General features: G+C 37.9%; 2 protein-coding genes across 2 annotated transcripts; one reads left to right on the top strand and one right to left on the bottom strand.

Moving 5' to 3' along the window:
• Positions 1 to 573: 573 nt before the first annotated feature.
• pmelb (premelanosome protein b) lies at positions 574 to 13,804 on the top strand. The gene is made up of 12 exons (XM_056449675.1): positions 574 to 634; positions 1,353 to 1,466; positions 4,726 to 4,872; positions 4,952 to 5,083; positions 5,166 to 5,327; positions 7,392 to 7,754; positions 9,070 to 9,264; positions 9,376 to 9,513; positions 9,596 to 9,701; positions 12,977 to 13,182; positions 13,260 to 13,350; positions 13,530 to 13,804. The coding sequence occupies exons 1-12, from the start codon at positions 580 to 582 to the stop codon at positions 13,666 to 13,668; spliced, it is 1,848 nt and encodes a 615-aa protein (XP_056305650.1). The 5' UTR covers positions 574 to 579; the 3' UTR covers positions 13,669 to 13,804.
• Positions 13,805 to 14,275: 471 nt separating this feature from the next.
• LOC130216792 (tubulin alpha-1B chain) lies at positions 14,276 to 17,795 on the bottom strand. The gene is made up of 4 exons (XM_056448666.1): positions 17,674 to 17,795; positions 15,792 to 16,014; positions 15,532 to 15,680; positions 14,276 to 15,456 (listed from the first exon to the last, which is right to left on the bottom strand). The coding sequence occupies exons 1-4, from the start codon at positions 17,674 to 17,676 to the stop codon at positions 14,476 to 14,478; spliced, it is 1,356 nt and encodes a 451-aa protein (XP_056304641.1). The 5' UTR covers positions 17,677 to 17,795; the 3' UTR covers positions 14,276 to 14,475.
• Positions 17,796 to 23,446: the final 5,651 nt, after the last annotated feature.

The following is a 23,446-nucleotide window of genomic DNA, read 5'->3' as shown; positions in this document are numbered from 1 at the left end:
GTCACTGAACGAATATAAAACCAACTTTACCTCAATGTGTTTTCAGTGATTGTACTTGGAGGATCAGTTTACAAGCAAGGAACAGTTAGAGAGAAGGTTCTGGAAAACAATGTTGCACTTCTGTGATACAGACAGGGCGCATAAGCTTCTGGAGGGCATGTAGTGCTGCATTTGCAAAAGAAATGCATTATCAAGCCATTTCTGCAACTATTAGAACAACATTGACAACAAAGGAGATTAAAAATGTATTTAATGTATTTATTTATTTAATTTTTATCAATCTATCTAAATATTGTTCAATGTGCAACCTTTTTGTTCCTAAATGCACATTTAACTGTTATTTAGTACAATCAATTCATGTAATTTGTATAATTATTAATTAATCATATTATCTTGCTCAGCATTATCAGAGAATATTGCAGGTGTGTGTGTGTGTGTGTGTGTGTGTGTGAGAGAGAGAGAGACAGAGAAAGAGTGAGTGAATGGTATTAGGTGATAGGAGGAGCCATTCAGACGTGGCTTTATAAAGAGCGATGCCTGTGGAGCTGAAAGTCATTAAAGTGCCAACAAAGTGACACAATGAAGCTACTCTCTTCAATATTCATATTATCCAGTTTGTCCGGGGCATTAACAAGTAAGTAAACACTGTTTCCATATTATTTATAAAACTGTATTTTAGATAAAAATGATCGAATAACCGTGTCTTTGTAGATTCCATCATTTTGTTGTGTATTGGATTATTGGAGGGTTCTTTTAACTGCATTGAAAATAGTTTCGGACACAAGGAAAGTCAAAAGAAAGAAGTTAAGTATTATTAATGTTGCTGAAGGATATTTCAGTGCCTTGGCTGGATAGTTGTGTGTGGATGAATGGTCATTTAGTTTAAACCTGCCCATCTACAATTCCTTAAATTCCCTACGGGCAGATTTAATGCTGCACGACCACATTCTGATCTGCTTGACCCACTCATATTCACTAAAAGTCGAAACATCTCCCAGGAATGTCTCCAAGTGCATTACGTTATAATATCTTAATAAAAAAATAATGAGCAATAATAGTTTTGACTTGCGCTAGGTTTTAGTCTAGCATTGCATTCAAATGTTGAGTTATGCTAGCCTATGTGCTTTGTTCTAAGAACAAGTTATCTTTTTATACGGTCTTTAATGAAGCCAAAAATCTGATCCCCGTACAGCTGACCATCACATGCACAGGATTTAGATCTGCTCTCATGCCCTGCCTCTCATTCTCTCCACCAACCAAAGACTTTAATCTTGTGACTCAGTGAAAGTTACAATGCATTTTCTCTTTAGTTGATCTGATTTTAATTTCCTGATTTTGATTCTCTAATTAAGGACAAGTTGACCGAAGCAACTCCAATTCCAGATTCAATCAGTATCAGACACTGAATACAAAACGGTTCCCAGTATGGAAAGATGGAGACCCACGCTACAAAACCAGCTGGATGGGTAAGACCAATTTATTTATTCATTCATTCATTTTCCTTCGGCTCAGTCTCTAATTCTGAGGTCTTCACAGTTTAACGAATTGCCAAATATTCCAGTATATGTTTTACACAGCAGATGCCCTTCCAGCTACCACCCAGTATTGGGAAACACCCATCCACACTCATTCACACACATACACTATGGCCAATTTAGTTTATTCAATTCATCTATAGTGCATAGCTTTGTACTATGGGGGAAACCGGAGCACCCAGAGGAAACCCACACGAAAACGGGGAGAACATGCAAACTGAACACAGAAATGCTAACTGGCCCAGCCGGGACTCGAACCAGCGACTATCTTGCTGTAAGGCGACAATGTTAACCACTGAGCCACCGTGCTGCCCCTATTTATTTAATAATAAATTATACAATTTAATGTCTAAACTCCACACTTGCATCAAGATAAAAATACAATTTCTACAAGTTGTCAACAAGCTCAAACTAAAGGGTTTGATTCCTCATCATTTACACTATAAAACGAATGTTTTTCTGCATGAGCAAAAGTTTTAGGACTGACAGTTAATTGTGGTTTTATGCCAACCTGATCTATGTTGATCCAAATATTATCTGGATGTAGCCTTTATGATGCAAGCTGAGAGTGCATCACTCAGAGATGCAATCTCAGACACAATGCACTCAATGGAGCTAGTGACGTTACTGTGCGGGGTAGGGTTAGGGGTGGGGTTAGGTGAGCGCATTAAAAAGCATTGGATGCAGCTCAAGTTGCATCTGCAGCCATGAGTCTGCAGCCAGACTCATCTCATTGATCCTGCAACAACATTCCAATCAGCCAATCAGATTTAAGTGCTAAGTTTATCGTTTATGTTAAGTTTAGGCTTACAGTTAGGTTAATGCACTTCTACATGACTGTTAGAATAATTTACATTTATGCTTTGGTTTGGAGCCAGGCAATAGGTATGACAATTCATCTTCAAATCAGGAAAACAAAACAAACAATTACACAGTTCCTCATGATAATAACAAAGCAATATACATTATCCCTTTACTTTATCTTCCATTCATACAAATAAACTATTTACAGAAATAAGGGGGAGTAGACATAATATTTTTAAATAGGCATGAAACTTAAGGTTATATAACAGAAATGCATTATTATTTATGTAATTTCCTCCACAATAAATATACTTTTATCAATGTTATAGGTATATTATAGTGAAAATATGCAACTATAATTTTCTTGTTTTGACTCATTACAGTATGCCACAAAAAAAATTACTTTTTTTTTTTTTTTTTGGTGACAAACCGGGCCATTAGAAATAATCATTAGTGTTTAGCCCTGTATACTGTATGTCTAAAATTTTATTCATAATGGTCTTAAAAGGGTCTTCATTCATTCATCCTTTTTCAACCACTTTTCCGGGGCCTGGTCGCAGGGGCAGCAGTCTTAGGAGAGCACTCTAGACTTCCCTCTCCCCAGACACTTCCTCCAGCTCCTCAGGGGGGGATCCCAAGGCGTTCCGAGAGACATAGTCCCTCCAGCATGTCCTGGGTCTTCCCCGAGGCATCATCCCGGTGGGACATGCCTGGATCACCTCCCTAGTTAGGCATCCAGGAGGCATCGGAAACAGATGCCTGAGCCACCTCAGCTGACTTTTCTCGATGTGGAGGAGCAGCGGCTCTACTCCGAGCTCCTCCTGGGTGATAGAGCTCCTCACCCTATCTATAAGGATACGCCCTGCCACCCTGCAAAGAAAACTTATTTCGGCCGCTTGTATCTGAGATCTTGTCCTTTTGGTCATGACCCAAAGCTCATGACCATAGGTGAGAGTTGAAATGTAGATTGACCGGTAAATTAAGAGCTTGGCCTTTCAGCTCAGCTCCTTCTTTACCTCAACGGACCTATACATAGATCACATTACTGCTGCCGCTGCACCAAACCCCAAGATACTTGAACTTCTCCACCTGGGGTAAGGACTTTCCTCTAACCTGGAGATGGCAAACCACCTTTTTCCGGTGGAACACCATGGCCTCGGACTTGGAGGTGCTGATTCTCATCCCAGCCACGTCACACTCGGCAGCAAACCACCCTAGTGCATGCTGAAGGTCCATGTTCGATCAAGCCAACAGTACAACATCGTCTGCTAATAACAAAGATGAGATCCTGTGGTCCCCGAACTGTACCCCCTTCAGCCCAAGGCTGCCCTTTAAAATTCTGCCCTTAAAATTCATGAACTGGTATAAAAGGGTCTTAAAAAGTCTTAAATTTAACTTGATAGAACCTGCAGACACCCCGTTTATCCTGACAGCCATAATCAAATGTGAATTTTTCACACTACGATTCATATAGTATGTCACCCTGAACTTCAAAACCAGTCACAAATGTCGATATTTTCAAATTGAGATCCATACATCACGGCACAGTGGGTAGCGCTCTCGCCTTACAGCGAGAAGGTTGCTGGTTTGAGCATCGGCTGGGCCAGTTGGCATTTCTGTGTGGAGTTTGCATGTTCTCCCCGCATCCACGTGGGTTTCCTCCAGGTGCTCCGGTTTCACCCACAGTCCAAAGATGTGGTATAGGTGAATTGGGTAAGCTAAATTGTCTGTAGTGTATGTGTGTAAATGGCTGTGTATGGGTGTTTTCCAGTGATGGGTTGCTGCTGGAAGGGCATCTACTGCGACCCCTGATTAATAAAGAGACTAAGCCAAAAAGTAAATGAATGAATGTTAGCAAAGGACAATATGTAGCTGAGATACAATTATTTGAAGATCAGGAATCTGAGGGTTCAAAGAAATCTTAATATTGATTAAATCTCCTTTTAAAGTTTACTATTTGTAGTGCTTAGCAAAGCACATTACTTAGCAAAAATTCAGTGTTGATACATGTGCAGTAGGACATTTATACAAAATCTTCATTGCATAAAAGAAATGTCTTTAATTTTGACCCATGCATGTATTTTTGGCTATTGTCCATACTTTTTTACCTCATCAATAATACAATACATAATTACAAGTACATAATGCTTTTATTTTTTTTAGTAAAATATAAATTAGTTTAATACAAACGCTTAGGACCACTGGTTATAGCTTAATAATCAACATACAGTACGTTTATTAAAGTAAATTTCACATTTATTATATCACTGTCTTTATTAAAGTTACATTTCTGAAACAGCACGTTCTTCTGTGGCATCACTGCAAAAATCCTCTTTTAGGACTCTTATTTTTAATAGCACATATGCATAAATGTGCCTTTCTACAGGTGGCCAGCTGAAGTTTGATGTGGGAAATGATGCCCCCACCTTGACCGGTGCTAAAATCAGCTTCACCATTGACATCGTGTTCCCTCATAACCAGAAGGTCCTGCCTGATGGACAAGTTGTTTGGGCAAAAAACTGCACCATCAATGGTATCTTCTCTGATCTTAATCTCAGACTATTTACAAAGCACAATTTCACCTTAATAATATGGAAACTTTTCTAATTTAGGCACGCAGTTTCACGAAGGCGAGCCTGTGTATCCAGAGGAAAACTCATGGAACGCTGTGTCTCCAAATGCTCATCTCTTTTCCAGACAGGGAGACAAGCCACCTCCATATGTGTTTGTATGGAAAACTTGGGGTAAGGAAAGCACTTGCTGTATTGCAAGGTGCATTTTCACAGCTAGTGTACTCACTTTAGCGTCTCCTCTTGTGATTTATAGGTAAATACTGGCAGGTTTGCGACGGTCCATCCTCTTCGCTGACCATCGACACTGATGATGTTCCACTCGGCTCTTATATAATGGATGTTGTCATCTATCACTACAGGCAAAAAGATAGATTCATCCCCATTGGATTTGCATCCACACAGTTCTCGATCATTGGTGAGTCTAACTCAAATGTTGGCATCAAGCAGAAGTTAAAGGGCAAATATGTAAGATTTTTTCATAAAAACAAGCAATTTTAAGTAGTGACAACGGACCTTGTGTTGTGTGTTCATGCTAATGATAACATGAACCCTTGATTTCCGGTTTGGTTTTACAGAAAACAGGGAAACGGCATGCTTTTTTGATATGTTGTGTGTTTTATTAGACTGCAAATGCATGTACTATGATAAAACAGCGTGATTATGAAATCACTAGGAAGAACAGGATGTGGTATATTATGGAATAATAAAAGCTCTGCTGATTTCATACCACATCGCAGTCGTCTCTCATCAGCAATTGCTCAGCATTTTGCTTTCGCTTCACCGTCTTTTAGCCTTACTGTACTTCATACTGCCATAATAATAAGTGTTAAATACTTTAGCTCAGGGGTGTCCAAACCTTTTACATCCTATGTGTTTCCTACAGAATAAGTATGAGACTTATAAGGGCATCCAGAGGAAAGAACAATGTCCAATTTACTCTTAGCCCCATAGACGCTGCATTAGAAACATCTTGCACAAGCGTCAATTTGACACAATGATATAATACATACATAAATACATATAAATGTACAAACTTGTTTCCCTTTTTTATTTATTTAAATAGTCACAAAACATACATTCATTAATCAACATGACTAACAACACAACAAATATACAAACATAGTGGTTTAACATTGTGCACATATAAACAAAGACAAAAAAATGAAGACAACATCAGTACAATACATTCAAGACCTCAGCATCAGCATCATTTTGTCCACTTGCAATTACATTTGGCTTTGGAAGTAATTTATGAAAGGACGCCACATGGCAGTAAACCTGAACCCAGAACCATTTAAATTAAGTCAAATTTTTTTCCAGACAAAAGAAATGCAACACATCATTGGCCCACTGTTTAAAAGAAGGGGGAAATTATTGATACCAATTGATTAAAATCAAACGTCTTGCCAAAAGAGAAAGGCAATGGCAATGCAGTCCAGTTCACTTTTTGACAAGTTGTTATTTACACGTACTATACCCAAGACAGACTTTAAGGGATTTGCACAAACATCTTTACAAATTATTCTGAGGTAAGATAAAAAAAAATATTTGATCAAAATACAGATAATCTGGGCTAATCTAGCAGGGGACCGCTTGCATCTTGTACAGATGGGGTCAACAGAGGAACACATCCTTGCCAGCTTGACCTTGGAAAGGTGAAGTCTGTGTACCACTTAAAATTGAATAAGGCTATGTCTAGCACAAATAGAGGATCTATAGATTATATATATTACCTCATTCCAGTTCTCGTCTGTAAAACTGATAACATACATTTTTTTAAAATCAAAATATTATAAACATTCAAGTATTTAAGATAATCATAACAGTCTTGTGAAAAGGGTCCATTGGTTAATCTCATAGGGTTGGCATGTCCCACTCTCACACAAGAAACTAGAGATGCCTCTTATTTTTTATTAAAGATTATGAAGGCATATGACTTCTAATAAAAAAAATATATATATATTTATTTAATAGCCAGTGTTATTGGTTTTCACTACATACTACGATTTGGCTATTAAATTAGGTGACAACACTTGTAGATTGCCACGTACTGGTCTGTCGCATAATGAATAATTTTAGCTGGATGGATGGTAATCGGGCAGCACTGTGACGCATTGGGTAGCATGATCGCCTCACAGCAAGAAGGTCGCTGGTTCGATCCCCGGCTGGGCCAGTTGGCATTTCTGTGTAGTTTGCATGTTATGTATGTATGTATGTGAATGGGAGTGTATGGATGTTTCCCAGTGATGGGTTGCAGCTGGAAGGGCAGCCACTGCGTAAAACATATGCTGGATAAGTTGGCAGTTTATTCCGCTGTGGATGACCCCAGATTAATAAAGGTAATAAGCTGAAAAGAAAATGAATGAATGGTAATCGTGTTGCTTTGTAATTTTTCAAAAGCAGGACAGATTTTAGTACATCATTTCTTGTAAGCTTACCATGAATGACATTATACTTTATTTCATCCCAATATTTCTAGACCAGATTCCCTTTGCGGTTTCTCTGACGCAGGTAAACGACAAAGACCAAGGCGATCACAAATTCGTCCAGAACAGAGCAGTGGCCTTCAGCATCACCCTTCACGACCCCAGTGAGTACTTGAGCAAATCTGACGTGACTTTCAACTGGAACTTCGGAGATGGCAGTGGCACTGTAATATCCAGGGAATCCACCGTCACACACACTTACATTGCATCTGGACCCTTCAAGCCACAAGTTGTTGTGCAGGCAGCTATTCCAGATCCGTCTTGTTCGGGACCACCGAATCCTCCAGTTGAAGGATCCACTGCCAACACCTTCACCTCTGAGAGCCCCAAACACCCCAGCGAACACCTCGCTACAGGTGCACTGCATGCTTTAACTCTTTACTGACACTGCTGGACAAAATACACAAATTATGTATTTTTTACTACAATTTACTACAATATATATATAAATTTAAATATTAAAAGGAAATGTTCTAATGAATAAACTTGTAGTCGAATGTCCTACAAATAGAAGTTACCCACCCTTATGAAAGTGAACCATGGTTTTATTATAGTACATGGGTATTACGCATGTTTTCTTGATGAATGGATTACTATCCACAGTTTTATTATGAATACTAGGGATGCACTGAATTTTTGGCCAAAAAAAATTATCAGCCAATTGTCAGCCGAAAGAAAAAAATGGCTGAAATTATAAGATGAAATTTCTGTGTAGCAGTGTTCTGGTTTTAATCTCCTTCCAGCCGTTGTCACTGCGCTGTGTGAAGTGGTGTCACAATGGACCCGGGAAGCAGTGCACTATGAAACCCATTCATTTCAATGGCTTGCATCATGCAAGGGTGGGTTATTGTTGTTCTATTACCAAAGACAAGAGCTAAAGAGCATGTAATCGACAAGCTTATGCACGCAAGTTTAAAATAGCATAATATTCTACTTTGTGGATATTCCACTCCTGTACACTTATACTTCTCAATGTATGATCTGCACATGCTCAGTGTAAAAGTCAAATAACTAAAAATTACTCACTCGTATATCACCACTCAAATAATGCATTGAAAGGACATTTTTATGTCATTTACTTATTGCTGCCTCTTGCAGTAGCACTACTTTGCTGCCAATAACTTTTTTTGCCAATAAAATGTGGTTATTTCATTGGTTATTAATTTTATTATGTAAAAAGTCTTATGAAATAATTGCATTTTTCAGCCAAATGCATCCAGAAGTTTCGGTTTTGGCTCAGAGTTTTTCGTTTCAGTGCATCTCTAATGAATACCATGGTGAAACTATGGTTAGTGGAGCAAAATCGTAATGAATTTGTGGTTCAGCTACCATGGTGTAACTACATTAATTTTGTAAAAAATAAATAAATAGGTTTGAGCTCAGTATAATGTTATGTAAAAGTATAAGTCCTCAACTTCTTTGCTTTTTACTGCAGATTTAGTACTCCTCACTGTAATGTATAGGCTAGGTATCCTTTACAATAAACATTATTAATATTTTAATATTTCTTGCAATTCGGATGTTCTCTGAAAGTCATCTGCAAGAGCTCAAAGTCAGAATTGTGAGGGGGAAAAAAGTCACCATTTTTATTCTTGACACAAGCTTCATTCAGCGCTAATACCAGCCAAAGTAAAAGTCAAAGTGTTTATCGTTTACTTCATGATTCAACAGATCATCCTACCAGACATTTTTCAGCACCCTTTGTGAAATCCACACCCCTGTCAGCAATGAAAACTGTTCCACCTGCACCTACTAATGGAGATCTATCAAAATCCGGCCTCGAGAAGCAGGTTGTTGATCTTATACCTGATTTTAAGATGTCTGAAACACTGAATGTTGTGACAAACACTCCACTGAAGGCAACTGGTAAGTTGTTTTTCTTTATTCCTATATTTTCAATAAAGATGTTTTATCAGATGTAATAATATAAACCAAACGTTTTATATAAATGTAAAAATTAATTTCCCAAAACATCAGCCACAGACATGGCAATGGTGGAGGATGAGTCTATTGAAAACCAAGCCCATGTGTCGATAATAAAGCGTCAGGCCCCAAACATAAATGGCTGTGTGATTTACCGCTATGGATCCTTCTCAACTGATATCGAGATTATCGGTGAGCCTCCTCCCTTTATCAGATCATGTTTCTTTGCATTACGCTATCGGCCTTGAAGAATAATGTAAGCTTGTTTGTTCAGAGGGCATTGAGAGTGTGCAGATCGTCCAGGTGGCTGTAGCTGATGGCTTTCTGCTAACTGAGATGGAGCAGAATGCTGTCGATTTCACTGTTTCTTGCCAAGGAAGGTGAGATCTTCCAAAACATGCAGTTGGATCCATAAAATATACACTGAGAAAAAAGAATCTGTTTTTAGCCAGATTTTTGTTTGTGCTTTTTAAGTCACTAGATATGTTTCCATCCAAAAATGTTAAATAAATTTATGTGCAAAACTGGAATATCGCATTAAAGATGTGCGAATAAAGCAGAGTTTGCATCGAATGAGTCAAAGAAAACAAAATAGTCACTTCCTGGTAAACTGGCGCCAAATATAAAATTTAAAAACTGAATTTACTGCGGTAAGAGAAGCCGCATAAATCTTTTCTTTGTGAAGTTTCACAAACTAATTTCAGGAGGAGTACTTGATGTGATGGATTGCAGCCATTCTCTCATCTGCAATCATTAATAAACCAGTCATATTATTCCAAACTCACAATAAATAGTCAGTCTCACCTTATTCCCTTATCTTAATTTCTAAAGAATCCCCCATCCACCCCATCCCCCTCCCATCTTTTCCTCCTTTACCAATGGGAGTTATCGAGAACTACCTGATCTCAGACCTCCTTACATGCTCATTGACCAGACGGGAGCCCTGGCCTTAATTATCTTGGACCTCAGGGTTCCCTCCCGGGACAGCATGCCAAACCTGCTATTAATATCAAGCAATATCTAAGGCCCTGTTTACACTGCCAGTTAAATGTGACCCAATTCCGATTTATTTCTCATATGTGACACAGATCGGATCTGTATGACAGTGTAAACACAAAAAAAAATACATGCATTCGGATATTCAGAGATCAGTTTCAGGCCTCCTTCATATGTGGAAATAAATTAGATATAAATAGGATATGTGACAATGTGACTATCATGTAAACAGGCAGATCGGATTTATTGAGGCATCCCGTTTTGTACGAGATTAAACTTGCTACAATGTGGTACTTCTCCACGGTTTAATGACGTAGAAGAAAGAGCATGTGTGTGCTTATCCTAAGATTTTGGACCCACTGTTCCTCATTAAAGCCTGCCACAATTTGCTACCACCAGCTATGAGATCTCTCTCGTACCCACAAATTCCTGTGAATGGTGGAGGACACCATATATAAACCATAGGCGCAAGCTGCGATGACTGCCCTTTCCTTTCTCCGCCTCAAAATCATTTTAAAGTTGGGTGATGTTCGCATGTTTCGCAGAGCTAAAAGCAAGACAATTTTTTCCATCGTGGCTAGTGTGGCGCAGATACTAGGACCCACCTTTACTCATGCGCAATGTTGTAAATTGTATGGCAAAATGTATGCTCATCTTGGTATTTCCATTAACCATGTTTAATGTGCATATCCAAAACTGGCTAAAAATATGTAGATGGTAACATAACTAATGAGTTCACCCAGAAATTAACATTCTGTTTAATTACTCACCATTGTGTCATTCCAATCCTCTGAGACCTTCGTTCGTCTTCACAAATTAAGATATTTTAGATAAAATCTGAGAGCTCCCTCAACCTCCATAGACAGCAATGGTCCCAAGACATTAAAAGTCTAATAAAGGAACAAAAACATGTCAAAACATTTGACTTCAGTGGTCCAACTGTAATAAGGGGAAAATCCACATAAACATGCACCTTGATCTGGGACAGAAGGCACTGGCAAATAAAGTCATTTTTACAGGGTTTTTTTGGCACACAAAAGTGTTCTTGAACCAATGAAGTCACTTGGACTTTTGGCTGTTTTGGTTTTAGACTTTTCCGAACCCTTATTGTCTATGAAGCAAGATTTTGTCAAAAATATCTGAAGATCTCTGGATTAGAATGACATGACGGTAATTAATAACAGAATTTTAATTTTTGGATGACTAAACTAAGTTTTATAGAAGTCAAATATTTGTTAAGTAGGTTTTACTTGATTATTTGACGTAACAATGTAAACATTCTATCAGTTCCTATATTTATGAAGAATTTGTGAATTCAGAGGAAGAGTTTTTTTGAAAGGTCTGACTTATGCACAGATTACAATCTGATACTTTACCGACAGGGCAGCATGGTGGCTCAGTGGTTAGCACTGTCACCTCACAGCAAAAAGGTTGCTGGTTTGAGCCCCAGCTGGGTCAGTTGGGACATGGGTTTCCTCCGGGTACTGCGGTTTCCCCCACAGTCCAAAGACATGCGCTATAGGTGAATTGAATAAGCTAAATTGGCCGTTGTATATGGGTTTTCCAGTGGTGGGCTGCGGCTGGAAGGGCATCCACTGTGTAAAACATGCTGGATAAGGTGTCAGTTCATTCCGCTGTGGCGACCTCTGATGAATAAAGGAACTAAACTGAAGGAAAAGAATGAATGACTGAACATACTGTCACAAATGCTATGAAGTACATAACCGAACATAGAGAACTCAATCTTCGATGCACAAGGCTAGCAGTCAAGTTTTGTTTTGTATGAATGTGTCAATTTGAGTAGAAAATGAATCCTAAATGTCATAAAACAGCAGATGACTACTACACATAACAAAACAAATGAACAACTACTAAAAAACTGTGTAAATACAACTAGAAAACAGTGAAAAACACAAGATATCACAGATTTTACATAATTAAAAAAAATAAAAATCATTGTAACCATAAACAATTCCAATGAATATACACCTACAAGTTAATTTCTCAAAACATAATATACAATTTAAAATTTCTTTTATTCTATTATCATATACTACTTTTCAGAACTAAATTATATAACATCAGGGTGTCTGTGGGGTCTTAAAAAGTCTTAAATCTCAAAAGCTAAATTTTAGACCTTAAAAAGTCCTAAATTTACTGAAATATTGTGTTATAGGTCTTAGATCTTTTTTAACAGGTCTTAATTTTCCTTTGTTCATGTATAGCTGCCCACACTCGCCATTAACACCCATACAATCACCAACAATCTCAATAAAACGTTTTACTATTTATTTAAATATAGCATATCATTACTTATAGTAAAATTTGCTTAAAAGTTTCCCATTTATTTACTGCTGAGGATACTGACCTGACTTATATTTTTTATTATTATATTATTAAATTATAATCATTTTTAATAGGTTAAGTGTAAATATTTTCCAACTGGGATATTTGGAAATAAATCTTTAGCATTTAGCCCTGTGTAAGTCTAAAATTTCATTCATAATGGTCTTAAAAATGTCTTAAATTTAACTTTGTGAAATCTGCGGAAACCCTAAATGTAGAAATTAGCATTTGTTTTTGTGTAGTATTTACTTCAGAGAATCATTTTAAGCAATATATGAATGAAGTGTAGAATTCATGAGCCTTGTCTTTTTAGCATCCCCACTGAAGTGTGCACTATAGTGTCGGATGCTGACTGTCACGCACCAGTTATGACCATCTGCAATGCCGTGAGCCCATCTTCAGATTGCCAACTCATCCTTCGCCATTTCTTCAATGACTCTGGAACCTTCTGCATTAACGTGTCCATGGCGAATGACGTCAGTATGGCTGTCACAAATGCCAGGGTTAACATTAACATAGGTGAGCTTATTTAATCTTGCAACACCATGCATGGTAATCCAAAACGAGAGTGATTGTGCAATTATATCGTTTAGCAGGTTCCAAGTTGACACCCGCAGGTGCCGCTGCCCTGTTGTTGGGCATCTTGACTGTCGTATCAGCAATGGCGGCTGTAGCTTTTGCATATAAGTGAGTCATTTTTAAAGCATCCACTGATTTATTTAGCTGGCATTAATTATTTGTGAAGTATTATGAATTATTCAAGCAATGCTTTAGGTTTCCCCCTTCCCCTTAATCATTAAGAGATTTGTGTGAACATTAACATAGTTGGAAAACACTGACTGGCCTTGATGTTTTAACCTTTCTAGGCATCTTAAAGGGTACCAAAGGCTGACTGAGGATCCTGCGGCATGCCAATCAAATGATGCCGGCGTGTGCTCGATGCCAGCGCTTTTCTGGAGCCTGATGAACCAGCAGACGGTGGATCAGAAAAAAGGAGTAGTGTGAATTTTACATTCAATGGTGAAAGAATGTAGGTAGCATTGGCACTATTTTGAATAGCATTAAGAAATTTGAACCTTTTGTACCACTTTTCAATCTTTAATGTTTGAATTGGATTTTGTATTATTTTTGTACAAACATTTGACCACAAAACACTTTTTTCTACCAAAAACTGTTTTTAATTATAGCATCTGTACTTTAAACTTGAATTTAAGAAGGAAACCTAAATTCCCCATGCATTCATTTTTAAACACAATTGAATAAAATATCACAAAAGCTGCTATTACTTTCTGGCCTCATTATCTTAGATAATTATCTTATCTTTAGGCTGTTTACTATAAGTCCTTTTTGATATCATGACCTGCTTTCCTTCATCTGTGCTACCAAACTATTGCTGTTACTCACTTGCACCTCCCTAAAAACCTAGAATGGCCTTAATACCGACCACTGAGTGACTACTAATCTACTTTTCCTTCATCCCAAGTGGTTGGAAGCCAAACCTGCCAAAGGTTAGTAAGCAGATTACTTATCTTCAATGCCCAGAATGTCTTAAAACCAAAAGCTTATGTTAACATGTACAAGAAAGATTTTTAAAGAACTGCACGTAGACAGATTGTAGCACATCACCATCAATTTATTCCAAATTTGGCAAGCAAATTCCACAAATAATAATCATACTGGCCATAACAACACAACAATTTATCAAGAATGTGTCTCTAACATTTAGGAGTAGACTTTACACTTGATACCTCATGTTTATCGTGTGTAAATTAGCGGTCTACTGTTTTCAGTTTTAGACATTTAGTGAATATTTTAATACTCCTCGCCCTCTTCTTCTCCCTCACCCTCGATGGAGTCGACACCAACCTCCTCATAATCTTTCTCCAGGGCAGCCATGTCCTCTCTGGCCTCAGAGAACTCTCCCTCCTCCATACCCTCACCCACATACCAGTGCACAAAGGCACGCTTGGCGTACATCAGATCAAACTTATGATCCAGACGAGCCCAGGCCTCAGCAATAGCTGTGGTGTTGCTCAGCATGCACACGGCCCTCTGCACTTTAGCCAGATCACCACCTGGAACCACAGTGGGAGGCTGGTAGTTGATGCCAACCTTGAAACCAGTGGGACACCAGTCCACAAACTGGATGGTGCGCTTGGTCTTGATGGTGGCGATTGCGGCGTTCACATCTTTGGGCACCACATCACCACGGTACAGCAGGCAGCAAGCCATGTACTTGCCGTGACGTGGGTCGCATTTGACCATCTGATTGGCCGGCTCGAAGCAAGCATTGGTGATTTCAGCCACAGAGAGCTGCTCATGGTAAGCCTTCTCTGCGGAGATCACTGGGGCATAGGTAGCCAGAGGGAAGTGGATACGAGGATAGGGCACCAAGTTGGTCTGGAACTCCGTGAGATCCACATTGAGGGCACCATCAAACCTAAGGGAGGCTGTGATGGAGGACACAATCTGACTGATCAGCCTGTTGAGGTTGGTGTAAGTAGGGCGCTCAATGTCAAGGTTCCTACGGCAGATATCATAAATGGCCTCATTGTCTACCATGAAGGCACAGTCGGAGTGCTCTAGGGTGGTGTGAGTGGTCAGGATGGAGTTGTAAGGCTCTACCACAGCGGTGGAGACCTGAGGAGCGGGGTAGATGGAGAACTCAAGCTTGGACTTCTTGCCATAGTCGACGGACAGACGCTCCATCAGCAGAGAGGTGAAGCCAGAACCGGTACCACCACCAAAGCTGTGGAAGACCAGGAAACCCTGGAGACCTGTGCACTGGTCGGCCTAAAAACAAAGCAATTGGTCAATCGCAACATAACGTTTCATTAATTTGATGTTTGTTTATTGAAAACTACCTACCAGTTTGCGAATCCTGTCCAGCACCAGGTCAATGATTTCTTTTCCAATAGTGTAGTGACCACGAGCATAGTTATTAGCAGCATCTTCCTTTCCTGTGATGAGCTGCTCAGGGTGGAACAGCTGACGGTATGTCCCAGTGCGCACCTCATCTGGACAGACGGGTCAAGAAGAAATGTTATTAAACTAGCCAATCAAATTAATAAATTATTAACAAAATAATACATAATGATCTATTTTAAAATTTAGCAACATGATCTCACCAATGACAGTGGGCTCCAGGTCTACAAACACAGCCCTGGGGACGTGCTTTCCAGCTCCGGTCTCACTGAAGAAGGTGTTGAAGGAGTCATCGCCTCCTCCGATGGTTTTGTCGCTGGGCATCTGTCCGTCCGGCTGGATGCCATGCTCAAGACAATACAGCTCCCAGCAGGCATTGCCAATCTGGACTCCAGCCTGACCGACGTGGATAGAGATGCACTCACGCTGCGAAGAGCAATGGGGAAGAATTTCTGTTATTATAGTTAATAACATAATCATGACAGTTTTGCTGGTTCTCAAAAAGTGCAAAAGCATCATTCTATTCAAGCGTCATTAGGGTACAACAATAGAAACAACATCTCTGCATGAGAAATGTACCACAGATGCAATGTAATCCCCTGCTAAATTATATTTACCTTATGGACAGACACATAAAGTGGTAAAATAGCATTAGAAAGACTTGATGGTCACCAAAAGGAAGAACAAAGAAAGCAGTCAGTTCTTTTTATTCAAAGGGAATGAGGCAGCAGAATGGGAACAAGGCAGATGCCCCACCCACATAGAACAGGCTTGCCAAACCATGCACGACAAGCCGCTGAAAGAGAACAATAAAAACCTTGACGGAAAACTACCTTTTTCCCTTTTTAAGTCACCTTGACGGTTTACATAAGATGGTGGATTTCAATAAGGAGGAATTTATATTTCATATGATTTTTTGTAGAAGCAGAAATGGATGCACTTAATGACAATTTGAAGCAAGATTAGAACATTGCTTTATCGGTGTGTCTTTTTGAATAAACATTTCTTCCATTTTTATATATGGTCATATATATTTTGAATATTTTATTGCATTGTCAAGCTGCCCTGGCAATAGAATGAAGGCAGATCACAGAAATGTAATTTAAAGAATCTCAGAAAATAAATACAAGCTTTAAGCATTTAATGTAAAATCTCAATGGGCATAATAACAGCTGTGGAATAGGAATACAGGAATAGAAATGCAGTCATCTACTGCACAGGCCAGACATGAGCTTCTGCAGACAGCTGCAGTCCCCACCCAGTTTACTCCTCATGCGGATGGGAGGAGGGGTGGATGCAAATTTCAAGAAAATTCTGTCAATTTGTGTTGACAGAAGAGCTTGCAACCCAAAAAATGGGGAGGAAATGTAAATCTTTGTGTGCATTTTTAAGATCTCATTTAAGTCACCTTTGCAAGTTAAAAAGCTATGATTTTATTTCTAAATAAATAAATAACACCAAATTCTAAATAAAAAGATAATGCATTATTATATTCTATAAGAATGTATAACGATTGAGACAAATGCACGCTCTCTTGGTTATCACTGCAATGCATTTCAATTCCATTTCATCATGTAAGATGGAGATGCACCCTTGAGACAGGTGCAATAGCCTATATAGCTATTTTGTGAAAAACAAAAAAGGGTTTATGCATCATTTACAAGAAAAAATACTCATTATGTTATTTATAATGACGCTTGACAAACAGCTTGAAATGTCAAGCATATTCTGAATCACCATTATGAGCGAATGAATGAATGAATGGCTTGATGGATGGATGAATGTAATCTGCTGTGCGCTTGTAAAGGCATTTAAAAGCCAAATGCATGATGAATAACAGATTTAAATGCAACATTCATCCTAATACTTATAATTACAGGTAAAAAGGTAATAAATCTCTGCGCGGCGTCACATCGTCGCAATGTCGCGAGCCTCGCCTCCATTTTAAGCAAAGGGCGCGCGCTGAATGACAAAGAAAAGCAGCTTTGAAAAACACCAGACGAGGATTAAATGACACACACACTTATAGACGCGAATGCTTGGCGCGACGTTATATGAAGTGAACGGGAAAATATGTGCACTCACCATTGTTCTGGAGGGGATGGAGCGATGAGACGGGTGTCAGGAGGCAGGAGGAAATTTCTATATAGTTGGGAGTAACTGTGAACCCGCTGTCCAAGATTGAGGCAGTCTGTGTGGAGGATGAAGGGGAGGAGCCAAAGTCAGCGTGACGTCCAACGAGGAAGGAGGATTAGAGCGATGTAAATCAGTGCAGTGAACTGCACACCTGATATTCCTTTACTCGCTTACACTTGATACACATGCTAAAATGTGCTTCAGACTGAAAGCTGTTGTCGTCATTTAGGTTTGTAAATTATTCCTTTCATGCGAGCTATCAAAACACACGGTTTTTTATAGTGAGGCGTTATTAAAACGTTTGGTTTAATTATGGAAATCATCGATATTTTACTTTAATTTTAATTTAATGTTGTATTGTGTGAGGTTTCAAATCTCCCTAATAGTTTAAAATATATAAGTCGTCAAATTTATTTAATATTTCTAATAGCTACCTTTAAAATCTAGGCTATCTGATATTTTGTGATGAACACATGGGCCTATGAAACCTCGTCGTTTTTCTATGCTATGTAGTTTGTTTTCATTCATTCATTTTTTTTTTATACGGCTTAGTCTTTTTATTATTAAGGGGTTGCCACAGCGGAATGAACCACCAATTTATCCAGCATATGCTTTACACAGCGGATGCCCTTCCAACCGCAACCCAGTACTAGGAAAAACCCATACACACTCATTCACACACATAAGGCCAATTTAGCTTATTCAATTCACCTATACCGCATGCATTTGGACTGTGGAGGAAACCCACATGAACACGAGGAGAACATGCAAACTCCACACAGAAATGCCAACTGACCCAGCTGGGGCTCGAACCAGCGACCTTCTTGTTGTGATGCAACAGCGCTAACCACTGTGGCGCCCTTTTTTGTTACTGTAAATTATACAGTGAAATTTAATTTTATGGACACAGACTTTAACTGCAGCACTGTAGTATTTCGTAAACTGTGACTTTCTGTTCTTAATCTTAAATGAATTCTGAAATATTAAATCATATTTGTGAATCTTTATAACACTAAATTGTGCTTAAGATTGAAACCTTTTATCATCCTTTAGGTTTGGATTTGCTTTCTTTCACCTGCTTAAAATGTAATATTATTTTAACATGTTATGAAGATGTTTATTTTATCATCAAAACCAAAACGAATAATGTTCTGTAATTTGATAATTGTAATGATCAGTTTGCAGATAATATAAGATTCATGTTTCAAATCAACTTTCAAATCATTTAATGAAAGAACAAATATCACATTACTGTAGAAAAAACACTAAAAATAATATTTTAATAACTTTCTGATGTTTTAATAGACATAATAGATCCAAGACCTGTACAGACATGATGCCAGCCATTGAAGACTTTGAGAACAACACATACACTTAATACACAAATACACTTCATTGAACATCTACACATAAACATCACATATATACTAAATAACTGCAGATTACCCACACGGAAAGAAACTATATAAACAAATGTTTTAATACAGATTTTGATATAGGTTTTTAATATATGTGGCATAAAATTTGACATTTTCCTATATTATATGTTCATATATTTATATTATAAGTACACACACACATACACACACACGCAGGCATATATATATGTGTGTATGTATTTATATATATATATATATATATATATATATATATATTGTGTGTGTGTTTGCCATAGGTAAATTCCATAACATGCCAATTACATGTGATACCACTTTCAAGTGTTCGCACATACATACTTTTTTTGCGTTTTTTTTTGTTAGCTCTTAGTCATTGCCTTGATAATAGAAAATATGAGCTACAGTAGGTATCATGTATGACAGTTGCCAAAGTGTGATATGAGATAGGAGACATGTATGTACATATAGGGCTTATATGTGGATATAAAGAAGCAATACAGGAGACCTATATGGCCTGTATATGCACATATATTCACCTCAATTTTGCCTATATGTGGCATACATACGCATATATGCAGCGTATATATTATATATGTGCATATATACTGCATATAGGTTTCATATATGCGCATATATCCTCATATAGGTTCTTTCCATGTGGGTAACTATGCTAACAGCTTTAACTGCTAAAAGCTATTAGATACAAATTAATTAAAGTAATTAGCAACTAATAAAATTATGGTAACTAATACCATAATTATAGTAACTTTTCTGATTTTGATTGTAAAATAATAATGTGCATCTTTTGTAAAGCTGCTTTGAACCAATAATTATTGTGAAAAGTGCTATACAAATAAAATTGAATTAAACAATAAAGATGAGCATTTTCTGTATATGGTTAATATAAATCATACTGTAAATTCTAGGTTGCCACAAACACAGCTGTTTATTACTGTATTGCAATACCCCTGACTTGCCATTAGAGACAATAGTCTTGCATCACATTTATTTAGTCATATTAGATATTATTTTTGACTATTACACATGGTTGAGAATTAAAATGAAAAAGTTCAATTAAAGCTTATCATCCACAGGGACCACTGAGTTTGTGAGCAGTGCACTTTAAAGTAAATCTGTGGAGACAGTCTCACAGTAGATGCTATCAGACCAGGCCTAGTGTTGCATGGTACCATGAACCCTCCCACTGTCCTGCTTGCAGTCTCTCCTCCCTCCGTGTCCTAGATTTTGCTGAAATGATGTCATCGCATTTGTCACGTGATCGACTTGACTTTTTTCCCCCTCTTTGCCCTGTCAGTGTCAGTCCGCTGTTCACAGCTGAAACTGGGTTTCTGCAAAACTGGAAGCCTGTTTGTGTGTTTAAACATACCCATGACTGTACGTTCCTAATTGCAGGGTCTGGATGTCTGAGCACAAAGATCGGTTTAAACCTCACACTTATTTCTCCAGCTCAGCCATCACTGGTATTTCAGGCTGTTTGCTTAGTCTTTCTGACTCTTATTTCCTGAGCTTATTTCAATAAATTTAACAGTATAATAACCTTTCATTATTAACATACTTTTTTATAATCGCATTTTGTTTGTACATTTAATAGTGTGCTGACAACATGGCAAAAGTCCATCGGAAGTGTCCTATTGGCTGGGATACTGCAGGGAATGTTCACAGCTGCTGCTTTGAGAATAGGACTGGAGGGATGGGGTCTGTGTGCAGTTGCCAGTGGTGAGAAAACTTTCAACATAAACTACAGAACCTAGTTGGTGTCCTGCCACTGACTGTGTGTACTTAATGTCAGTCTCTAACTCATATTAAGTGAGCAATGGACTTATATATGTGTGTGTGTATTACGCAAATATACAAAGTTTTATAGGTATGTGTATTACGCACACACAAACATGCACATGCGCAAACAAACACTGATAATGATATATAATATTATCTTGAAAATGCATTATTGATAAAACATGAACACACATGAAGATAAAATAAATAGCTTTTTTGTTTAAATGCAGAAACTACTTTTTTTATTTTGATATATAACATTGTCATATACACTACCTGACAAAAGTCCTGTCAACTTTCCAAGTTTTAGGAACAACAATTAATAACTTGACTTCTAGTTGATCATTTGGTATCAGAAGTGGCTTATATGAAAGGCAAAGGCCTCTAGATTAAGCTTATTTTACCAAAATCAAATATGAGCATGCCTTGATTTTTAATTATTTACTTAGGACACTAAGGTCTGACTTTGCTTAAACAAAAGTCTTGTCACTTAACAGAAATAATGTACAGTATAGTTAGAGTTCATCAAGATACTTTGGATTCATCTTCAATGCCTCCTCCTTCATCTTACCCCAGACATGCTCAATAATGTTCATGTCTGGTGACTGGGCTGGCCAATCCTGGAGCACCTTAACCTTCTTTGCTTTCAGGAACTTTGATGTGGAGGCTGAAGTATGTGAAGGAGCGCTGTCCTGCTGAAGAATTTGCCCTCTCCTGTGTTTTGTAATGTAATGGGCAGCACAAATGTCTTGATAACTCAGGCTGTTGATGTTGCCATCCACTCTGCAGATCTCTCGCACACCTCCATACTGAATGTAAACCCAAACCATGAATTTTTCTTTACAAAACTTGACTGATTACTGTGAGATACTTGTGTCCATGTGGGTTCTAATAGGTCTTCTGCAGTATTTGTGATGATTGGGATGCAGTTCAATAGATGATTTATCTGAAAAATCTTCCTTCTACCACTTTTCCAAATGATCAACTAGAAGTCAAGTTATTATTTGTTGCTCTTACTACTGGGATTGACCAAAAGACTTCTGTCAGGTAGTGTATACATTAAAAAAATTAGGGGTAAAAATTAGCAACCTTATAAACCAAAACTCTGGCGGTGAAAGAGCTACAGTAAGTAGTTCGTGTTGCTCCTTTTCAGGGAAAAAAATGTAATTGGAAATCAATGTTGTTATAATAATGCAGAAGCTTTATAGGCCAATTATACAACATTCTGTCACATTTATTACACATAGAAATTCAAACACTGACATATATCAAATAAGAATATTCTGTGTAATGTTTATTTAAGCCCTATTGTTCTGATATCGAAATATCTCCAGTGCAGTTAACATCCGGAAGTAGTAAAGGCGGAAGAGCAGCTAATCATGTACGATGTCCTTCAGTATTTGCATATCAATTTGCTTATCGGTGTATTGCTATGTCTTCCTGTTATACCCCTTTATCTTTGCAGAACAGCTGTAGGCCTTTTTTAGGCCTGCGTCATTGACAGTATTGATTTTTGGTCCTTGTCTTAATGGGTTGTGCACTGCAGTGAACAGAAGCAGAGATTATGCTGAAAAAGCAACAGAGATGCAGTCTGTTTCAGGGCAGTCGTGTAATATTTGGGCTTAAAAACTAGAAAATCAAAGAACTACACTAAATTTGCTTGGACATCCTTTGTTTATGAACTATATAGATGCAGTCAGAATTATTAGCCTTCTTGTTAAATTTGAGTTTTTTATATTTTTATATTTTAATGGAGAGAAGATTTTTTCAACTAATTTCTAAACTTAATAGATTTAATAATTCATTTCTAATAACTGATTTATTTAATCTTTGTCATGATGACAGTAAATAATATTTTACTAGATATTTTTCAAGATACTAGTGTTCATTAAAGTGCAATTTAAAGGCTTCACTAGCGTAATTAGGAAAGTCATCGTATAATGATGGTTTGTTTTGTAGACAATCAAAACAATATAGCTTGAGGGGGCTAATAATATTGACCATAAAATGGCATTTATAAAAAATAAAAAACTGCTTTTATTCTAGCCGAAATAAAGCAAATAAGACTTTGTCCAAAAGGAAAAATATGATAGGAAATACTGTGAAAAATTCTGTGCTCTGTTGAAAATCATTTGAGAAATATTAGAAAAAGAAGAAAAATATTTACAGGAGGGCTAATAATTTTGACTGTGGGGGATGTTGTCGAGGACCAAAGTGAAGAGGGGTGGGGGGGTGGAATGGTGGATTTGTCACAGACGGAAGTAAAGGGTGGAGGAGGGGGTGGGGGTTTGTGGTTCGTGGTGGGGCCTTAGAATCATCCTAACTTCCCCCCTTAGCGCTGCCCCTGTATATGTATATACAGATAACATACAGGCAAATCCAGAAGAGTGGTCAATAACAGGCGAGTGGTTGATTCGGGCGGCAAACAACATAAAAAATTTACAAACAAAGTAAAGACTGGTACAAGGCAAGGCAAAACACATGTCATAATGTTCACTTAACAGCTTACAAGACTCAGAAAGGTGTGT

The sequence above is a fragment of the Danio aesculapii genome, chromosome 23, assembly GCF_903798145.1.
Source record: "Danio aesculapii chromosome 23, fDanAes4.1, whole genome shotgun sequence".
In the NCBI taxonomy this organism is placed as follows: Eukaryota; Metazoa; Chordata; class Actinopteri; order Cypriniformes; family Danionidae; genus Danio; species Danio aesculapii.
Note: the sequence above shows the minus strand (reverse complement) of the source record. Positions and strands in the feature narration are given on the sequence as shown.